This window comes from Cucurbita pepo, chromosome 1, assembly GCF_057944985.1.
Source record: "Cucurbita pepo subsp. pepo isolate OVF chromosome 1, ASM5794498v1, whole genome shotgun sequence".
NCBI classification, from domain to species: domain Eukaryota; kingdom Viridiplantae; phylum Streptophyta; class Magnoliopsida; order Cucurbitales; family Cucurbitaceae; genus Cucurbita; species Cucurbita pepo.
The window spans coordinates 678,905-688,638 of NC_141798.1; the positions used below are offsets into that span (position 1 = coordinate 678,905).

Here is a 9,734-nt window from a genome sequence, read left to right on the forward strand (position 1 = left end):
TTTGATTGATTATTTTTATATATTATATACTTTTATGAAAGGGTGTGACAATTTTATTTTATGATTGAAATAAACATAAAAAAAAGAATAATAAATAAAATTATACCATAAGATTTGGTCACTTTCGCTAGAAAAATCTATTCCTCACATTAAAATTAATAAAAATAAATGGTATATTTAAAAAAAAGCAAGTAAAAAAAATAAAATGATGGTTTTATTAGATTTGCAGTCTTTTCAAGATAACCCTTTATTCTTAAGGTAGATTTAGATGAGATATGGATATTTAAAAAAGAAAAAAAAAATAGAATTAACAGTGTGACCTATAAAGTAAGGTAACCTAAAATCATGTACCTTAATTAAGCATCTTGAAATGGGAGCATCATGGCCGTCCATTTTGAGAATCAGACGGCCCCACTTGCATGGATCCCTTTGGGATGAGCACATATACTTCATTAAATCTTTTTTTTTTCCTTTCTTTCTTAGGGTATCTATTTTGTCAATGGAGGATATACATACAGCCTGTGAACATCTGGTTCTTCCCCCCCTCCTTATTTCCACTTTCATATAAACATGAATCTCATCAAAAAAAAAAAAAAAAAAAAAAAAAAAAAAAACACGATATTTTATTCATATTTCTATCCGCTCGAGAGACTCAAAATAGTTAAATTTGATCTACGAGCATAGTCTCGATTACCCATCTTAATTAATTGTCATTATCATTTTTAATCATACCCAAATGTTGATAATTTTTTAAATGTTTTATTTTAAGTCATAGATATAATAAGATATGATTCATTAAAAAACACAATAATTTATATAATTGACTTTGCTGAACATTTGAAGTCAATCATGATATTAAAGTTCAATAAGATGAATATAATCTAAAGTGGTTGAGATATGCAATATTTAGATATATGATGTATTAAAATACGGTATGCATCTAATTTAAATGCTTAGTTGGAAGGAAAATAATTTTTTAATTTCGATGTCTATAACAACCCATGTGACATATTGGTCCTCTCCCAACAATAATTTTTAATGTTCATTTATTTATAAAATTATCATCTTCGTATATTCATTTTTATATATGTCGTGTTTATGTGTGTATTATTGTACCATGGGATAGACCAATAATTTTTATCCTATAATATTCGAGGCAGGCTTTCAAGCTTCTTATCTCAGTAGATTCTTTACTTGGTCTCAGAGTTGAATTGAGTTTCTCTTAGGCTTATTGGGTTGCACGTGTAACAACCCAAGCCCACTGCTAGACACATTGCTCGGTGTCTGGCTCTGATACCATTTGTAACAACCCAAGACCACCTCTAGCAGATATTGTCCGTTTTAGCCGATCACTATATATTTTCACAAAAAAAAAAAATCAAATTTTTTAATATTAATTTTAGCGTAGATCTTTCACTATTTTTTAATTAAAAAAATATAATTAATATATTTTAAGATACAAAATTTTTAATTACATCATAAGCCACATATATATATACCATTGGCACTCCAAAAATGGAATCATGATCTTAATCATTGATTCCTTATTCATGTTCATTAAAAATCACAATTAAAGTTCCTAAAAAGATAGAGGGCAAGGATTCTTGATTTGTTATTATAAATTATATATATATAAAATTAATGTCGGTAACTGAATTTTTATTCTAGTCTCTACACTTTCGTACTCTACACATGCCTTAATTAATTTTTTCATTTTTTTTTTTGTTTTGATCTCCAAATTCAAACTTTTTCATTCTAACTTTTCGAAAACTTTCTTACAGAAATTATTGTTAAATTTGTGTCTTGCATTCGACACGTCTAAAGTTACTACAGCAACATGTCATAATAACATGTCTCAAAATTCAAACTTTTTTGTATTTTTCTACCCGTTATTTTTAGTTTATTTATATCAAATCATGATGATATAAATTTATTAAAAAAAAAATTAAAAAAATTATTTATTTAAACTATATAATTACAAAAGTAATAAAAGGGATGATTTAGTTTATTAAATATTCAAGACTATCAACTCAAATTGAAGTTCCCAAGTAAGCTACTTTTTCCCCCCTTTTTTTGGGTTTTATTTTTCAAAGATTTTGCTAACTTTATATCTTTAGAAAAAAATAACATAAAGATGGAATTTAAAGTTGGAGTAATTGTGATGATATATATATATATATATATACCATTTTAATTACAATAAAATTTGTAATGCCCCTAATTACTCACCATCTTCTTTTTTGTCTGTCTGACCTCGAAGAGAGACACAAAGGGGCGAAGGCATCTTTCAACATGATCCTAGAGAGAGAAGGCAAAGACATCTTTTAAGAAGGGTCGAGGTAATAATATTCTAAACTAGTTGAGATATGTACAAGCTGACTTAATATCATAGTCATTAGCGATAGAGATATATGTCAATGAATATATTGTACCGTACGTCGATCATAATCTAATATCAATAGTAAATTTGTAGATCCATCTATGTATCGACACATATTTTAAGACATTTTTGAATATGATATCAGAACGGAAAAGGGACGATAAGAAAGCAAATAAGAGGTCAAAATGGAGTAGGGCCCCAAAAGATATTGATTCATATCTCTCAAAAAGCCATAAACCCCTTTCCAAAAGCAATCTCAGATATGGGATTTTAGGTCGGAGATAAGAACACACATGATTTTCTCTTTTCTTTTCTGTTTTTTCTTTTTAAATAATTAAAACCCAAATAAATATATAAATAAATAAATAAAAATGGTGTTGTGTGTATATTTTATGTGCATGGATTTGCATGGATCATAGGCAACAACTTCTGTCTTTGCTGTTGTTTTGGCCTAAACTTGTTTGTCTCTGTTTCATGTTTTACCCTTCACGTGTCTTCCTCGCAAAAGTAGCTCAATTCGTTCGTTTGTTTGGTTCATTGTTTCTCAATTATTTGCCCAACAATTTTAACCATGTCGAGCTGTGGTCTGATCTGTAATGTCTCACAAAATCTTAGTCAATGTTGGTGAACATATCTTTTAAAAGATTGAGGTCTTGATTTCATCGAAGGATTTCGACCCATAAATTAGGTAGTTAGATTAAAAAAAAAAATCCCTTTTTTCGTCTATAGGCCTGAAAACATGTTGGCATAGATCTCATAGCTTAATTAGGTGCATGTGTTTCATCGTGTATGTCGAAGAGGGAGAGTTACCAATGACGATCCACGTGGGGTCTACCCTCAATTGTTATAAATCGACAACCGATAAACAATCAAGTTTTCGAGCTATAATCCTCAAATTATTATATTTATATATACTCATGGAAAGCATATAAAAGAAAATGTTTGAAAAAAAAGAACATATTGGTCCGAAAGAATTATATAACTAACAAATATAATAATTTATATGAACGAAAATAGTGTTTGAAAAAAGAACCAAAACAATTAGCCCATGGGCCTAAGAGTACAGAGTTCTCGATGCTTACTTAGAAAAATATTTAAAATGCTTTTTTTGGAATATTATATATATAATAGATACCTCGTTTTTTTATTTTATTTTAAAAAAGGTCTAATAAGTATTTGATTTTTTTTATTTTTTTATCTCACCCTCTTAAAAGTTAGATAATGAAAGCTCGGGTTAGTTCTCGGAATGATGCTATAGACATTTGTTTTCAACTATCGAAACCACTATTGAGCTGATCCTCCAAGCCTACTCCAAGTCCAACCCATTCTGATGCTGAACTTTTTTAGTGATTAAATCATAAAAACTTTAAATTTAAACGTGTTTTGCTTAGAGCAATCCTATGTTGGATGATCGCTTGCAAATTTCATCAGAAAACACGTGAGTGAAAAAAAAACATGCTGAAAATACCTGTGTTGGTGTATTGGAATAATCTTCACTATTAAAAGCAAGACCATGTTACAAGAGATGTAGAAAAATATCAGAATCATTAGATATCGAATCTTAAACATAAGTCATCACAAAACATGTCAATACAATAGTCCCAAATTGTTAAACACAACATTTAATTCTTACCTTAACGATTTCATTAAATTCATGTTTGACAACATAGGCAGCCAACATATAAGACTTTTGCGACCGTGGGTCAAAATTTGTTGAAATTGTATACATATATGTCCATATATGTTTATAATATGTTAAATCATTTTAACAATACTTTTCGACCTAATTAATGTTTTTTTTTTATAATTACCTTAATTAAAGTATGAAGTCGTGTTATACACGCGCTTTTTATGCGAGTGAGCACGCTATGATATTTTGAATAATATCTGTACGACCAAAACGTAACTATCCTTATCGACAAAAAAAAAAAAAAAAAAAAAAAAAAAAAAAAAAAAAAAAAAATCTAAACTCTCAATTATTTACTCTTTGGGGGAAAAAAATATCTGACACTGTTCCAAAAGCCCAAGAACCTTTCCCCTTCTTCCTCCTTCCCTTTTCCTCCGCCGCTACGATTCTCCGGACACCGTATCCGCCGCCGTGGGGATTCCTCTGTTTCTGTTTGTGTTGATGAGTTGGAGGTTGTAATGGCGACACTCCAAGCCCCCCCGTCCGTCCACTGGCACTTCACGGAGCTCGACGATCGGATCTTCCAAATCCGCGGCCGGACTTTCTTCTTCATCGCCGTTCTATTCGCCGTCATCCTTCTCGTGACTTTTATTTTCCTTTACGCTCGATGGGTCTGCCGATACCATAGCCTCACGACCTTCTCTGCTTCCGTCCCTGGCGTCCGGTCCTCCAGGTCGCCGCCGCAACAGGGGCTCGACCAGGCGACAATTAACTGCCAATCAATAACTCTGTACAAGGCGGCGGAGGAAGTAGACGCCGCCGCCACCGCGGCGGAGTGCTGTATTTGCTTGGGCGTGTTTGAAGACGGGGAGAAGGTTAAGATTCTGGCGCTGTGCCATCATTGTTTCCACTCAGAGTGCGTGGACCAGTGGCTCCGGTTGCAGTCGAGCTGCCCGCTTTGTCGGATCTCCCTCCGCGCCGCCGATAACTCAAACAATCTTCAAATGGTGTGAGGTTACACATAATCGAATTCAAAGATTTGAGTCCATAGATTACTGTAAATTTAGTCAAATTCTGCTTTAATAATAATTAATTACAAACTGTAAAATTTATTGTTTTTGTATTATATTTTTATTAATATTTATGAATAATGCTAAGAATATTTATAAATCTGATCCGATCCGATTATGAGACGTAGATCCTTAACTTTTCTTAGAATATTTGGAGGCATGTTTGTAAATAATGTATTTATCCTTTTCAACCCTATATTTGAGTTTCTTTTTGTGAGATACCACTTCTGATGTTACAAATGGTATTTGAGTTAAACAATGATGTGTCAGCGAATACGTTAACTCCCTCAAGACGTGAATTGTGAGATCTCACACCGATTGGATAGGGGAACGAAACATTGCTTATAAGAGTCTGAAAACCTCTATGCAAAACACATGTTTTAAAATTACTAGGCTGATGACCATAAGTAATGAGCTGGAAGATAGTTTTAACTAGAAGGAAATTCCATTTTTACCCTTTCTTTTTTTTTTCTCTGGGATTTTCTTTAATTAAAAAACGCCCTATTAAAAGTAAACATATGCCACGTGGACTACATGCGTGGAAGCTCTATAACAATAACAAAACTTTTGAAATGAGTTGCAAGGGAAGCATGCTAATGTGTTGTGGCACGTGAATAGAGTTGTATTTTATATTTTGTAATATAATTAAAAATATGAAAACAACCAAAATTTTCATACAAATATTACTTTAGGTTCGGATTATAGTATGTTGTTGACTTTATAAATGAACCTACCAACTATAATTCCGCTAAATTCTTTTAGTTCAATCAATTTAAAAAATAAATAAGAAATTTAGTATGTACGAAATATTGAACGAATCTGGAAAATAAAATATAGTTCAAACTCGATAAAATATTATCACCTTCACCTAAAAGTCATATTAATGATTTTTAATTATTTCACTTGATTTTATTTTTAAAAAGTTTAATTATTGTTTTACCAAACTAGTAAAAAAAAAAATAGAAAAAGTGAAGAAAAATAGAAGAACAAAACGTGAAAATTACTTAAACGTATTAGAGAAATAAATGGATTTAAAAAAAAAAAAAAAAAAAAAGGAAATGGGAGAAAAGTGTAAAGACCAATATACCCTGCCGACTGACCGCAATGTCCCGGCCTGAAAAGGGAAAGATAGATGATCGATAACCTACTGCGTGAATTCGATTCATCTCAAGAGCTTCCGATCGTATTTCTTGCGACATTTGAAGCTTATGGCTGGAGAGGTGCTGCTGTGGGCGTTGCTCATAGCTCTCGTTGCCATAATTCGAAGAATTAGTTTAGGAATTCTGAACAGCCGTCGAAACCGGAAGAGAGCAGTCGGATTCTTCCATCCCTACACCAACGATGGCGGAGGGGGTGAGAGAGTTCTGTGGTGCGCCGTCAAAGCTATTCAGGATGAAAACCCTAGCCTTGAATGCGTCGTCTTCACTGGCGATCATGATGCTTCACCAGAGAGCTTGATGGCTCGTGCTGTCGATCGATTTGGCGTCAAACTTCTTTTTCCACCTAAGGTGATTTTTTGTCTTTCTTTGAAATCGCCGCCCTAGATTAGGCATATTTCTAGAATAATCTAGTTTGGAACCATTTGTGCAGTTGAATCTTCTTGAAGCGAGTTTCTATATCATTTTCCCTCTTTTCGTTTCACTGAAACTATATCCGATTCACTGGTGTTGCTAAGGAAATTCGATTTACTTTGTTCTTCTGTTCAATTCATTTATCGCTCAGGTTGTGCATCTTTGTAAAAGGAAGTGGATTGAAGAAACAACTTATCCTCGCTTCACTATGATTGGTCAGAGTTTTGGCTCTATCTATCTCTCATGGGAGGCCTTATGCAAATTCACTCCTCTGTATTATTTTGACACTAGTGGATATGCCTTTACTTATCCCCTTGCCCGGTTGTTCGGTTGCATTGTTGTTTGTTATACACATTATCCGACAATCAGCTTAGACATGCTATCTCGGGTTCGTGGGAGGAGTTCAATGTATAACAATGACGCCTTAATTGCTAAGAGGTCTGTTTCTTAACTTCTTATTAGAAACAGTGGATGTCCTCAAAGTTATTTATGATTGTGGCCTTAATGTTTTTGGTGTTCATTCAACTAATTTGTCCCCTATTACTGATCGCAGGACGGATTTCTAGAAAGCCTAGATGGTTAGCAATAAATTTGTACTCTTTTTATTTGATGTTGAATTTATGTGATAGCAAGTACTACTTAATTGGATTCACTTTCCCCCAACTTTTTATGTTCTTTTTTCCTTCTTGTTTCCTTGGGCTGGGACATGACTACTCATCTGTAGTATAACAACTGTGAATTTGGTGCTTTAGCAATCTTATTGTCCATATTCGTCTTGCATGTTCCGAATCATCTGACATCCTTGTTATTTGGTGATCTTTTAGTCCATATAATTGTGTTTGTCTCATGGAGAACTTTCTAGCAAATATTGTGTTCTTTGATGTTGTGTGTAACAAGTTTTCTCTGTGTCAGCTCGTGGCTTTCTCAGTGCAAAGTTATCTATTATGTTCTTTTTAGCTGGATGTATGGATTTGTGGGCTCATTTACACAACTTGCGATGGTCAATTCTTCATGGACTCAATCTCACATCGAAAAATTATGGAGAATTCCTGACCGTATAAAACGAGTCTATCCCCCATGTGATACTTCTGTATTACAGGTCCGTCCTCTGGTTTTCCCTGAAGAAATTTTGTTGGGTTTTATTTGCTCCTCGTAGTTTTCAGTTCTCTCTCTCCCTTCATTCTTCTCTATTGATGAGTTGACTCCAACAGCTGCGTGTAACAAGTTGTTATCTGCACAGGCACTTCCTTTAGAACGACCCACTAGAACTCCCATAATTATATCTGTTGCTCAATTTCGTCCAGAAAAGGTGGGCCCTCTTATATGAACCTTATAATCCAAGGTACTAAAATTCTATTGGCTCATTCTTAGGGCCTTCAGCAGTTAGCTAATCTTTGATGACTAAAATTGATCATCTCAGGCGCATTTACTCCAACTTGAGGCATTTTCAGCTGCCATCAAGAAATTAGATTCAAGTTCAGTGCGGCCTAAGCTCCAGTTTGTGGGCAGTTGTCGCAATAAATCAGATGAAGAAAGACTCCAAAGTTTGAAAAACAAGGCTATTGAACTGAAGGTTGACGAGGATGTGGAATTCTACAAGAATTTAATGTACAGGTCAGTGCCTCTGGAGAAAAGTTTCCTTTAGCACTGTTGTAGTGTAGGAAAGGTTCCTCATTACTGGCCTCTGGTGTTCCTCGTAATATGGCTATTAATCTGCATGATTAGGATGTGGAGTTCAAAATATTCTTAGTTAAATTGGGGAGTAATTCATTGTCAGTTACATACTTTTATGTACCATCTTGAGAGCAATTTGTCATTCTCATAAGAAAAATATCTATGAAATGAAGGGTACAAAGAAGTTTGGTTAGCCAGTCAACCGCCTCTATGAAAAAGCCCATGAAACAAGATAACCCCCATACAAGTAAACTTTGCAAGCTAACTTTCAACCTAGGATCTAAACACTCCCTAGTAAAAGCCTATGCATATATGACAACGATAAACGATGATTCTTCCTGGACTCTGCTGCCACTGGAACATCTTATGATTAAATGAATTCTACCTCAAATTCCAAATATTTCCTTTGTCCCTGACTGGTACCCATTACGACCTTTCGTCATTGCTGCTTTATGGTAGACCAGCTCCATTGGTTACAGCACCGCCGTAATTCCTGATTTGGGCTTTTTACTGTATCTTAAACTGCAAACTGCGAACCTTTTCTGTTTTCTATATAAACGCTGAAACTCTTGGACTCATGCAGAGACTTGGTGGGACTTCTAGGAGGTGCTGTGGCGGGAATTCATTCCATGACAGATGAACATTTTGGAATAAGCGTGGTAGAATACATGGCTGCAGGAGCAATCCCAATTGGTGGGAGACTTTTTATTTATATTTCTTTGGTTTAAGATCTTTGCTGAATATTCTTACAGGTGTATTAATGTGAGGCTCATATTTCTACTTTACTTTCAGCTCATAACTCTGCTGGACCAAAGATGGACATAGTTCTCGAAGAAGACGAACAACAAACTGGATTCCTTGCCACCAATGTGAATGAATATGCAGATGCTATTCTACAGGTTGTAAAAATGCCAGAAATTGAGAGACTCAAAATGGCTGCTGCGGCAAGGAGGCGTGCAGAGAGATTTTCTGAGCAGAAGTTTTATGAAGATTTCAAGGCAGCAATCCGACCAATTTTAGGCTCAAGTTCGAGGTGAGAATACTCGAACACTGTAACTGATCTGCTTCTTTATACGAGTTTCTGAAGTCTAAACAAGGCAGGAGGATTCCGGTATGGTTGTTCTCTCCGGGTAATGTGACAAACTCTGATTTCTCAAATTTTGGTTTAGAAACTCCATCTCCCACTGTACCATGGACTCCCAACAATTAGGAATGGAAATCATACGGTTCTTAGGTATTATTGTGTTTTATATAGTTCTGATTTTTCATGGTAGAAAAAGTTAACTCTACAGAACAATAAACTCGCAATGAATTATAAAAGTTCATTTTTTAACTTTAATGCCTAGCTTAGCTGATTTTGACTTCAAAATTTTAAGTTCTGTCATATTAGAACCTAATTCTGAAGGATGGTG

General features: G+C 34.3%; 2 protein-coding genes across 2 annotated transcripts; both read left to right on the forward strand.

Moving 5' to 3' along the window:
• The first annotated feature begins 4,312 nt into the window (after positions 1-4,312).
• On the forward strand, positions 4,313-5,198 carry LOC111776421 (RING/U-box superfamily protein). The gene has a single exon (XM_023655860.2). The coding sequence runs from the start codon at positions 4,526-4,528 to the stop codon at positions 5,018-5,020; it is 495 nt and encodes a 164-aa protein (XP_023511628.1). The 5' UTR covers positions 4,313-4,525; the 3' UTR covers positions 5,021-5,198.
• A 945-nt stretch (positions 5,199-6,143) lies between these two features.
• LEW3 (UDP-Glycosyltransferase superfamily protein) lies at positions 6,144-9,655 on the forward strand. The gene is made up of 7 exons (XM_023698685.2): positions 6,144-6,585; positions 6,800-7,086; positions 7,561-7,747; positions 7,889-7,957; positions 8,069-8,262; positions 8,906-9,015; positions 9,115-9,655. Exons 1-7 carry the CDS (start codon positions 6,286-6,288, stop codon positions 9,357-9,359), a joined length of 1,392 nt encoding a protein of 463 aa, XP_023554453.2. The 5' UTR covers positions 6,144-6,285; the 3' UTR covers positions 9,360-9,655.
• Positions 9,656-9,734: the final 79 nt, after the last annotated feature.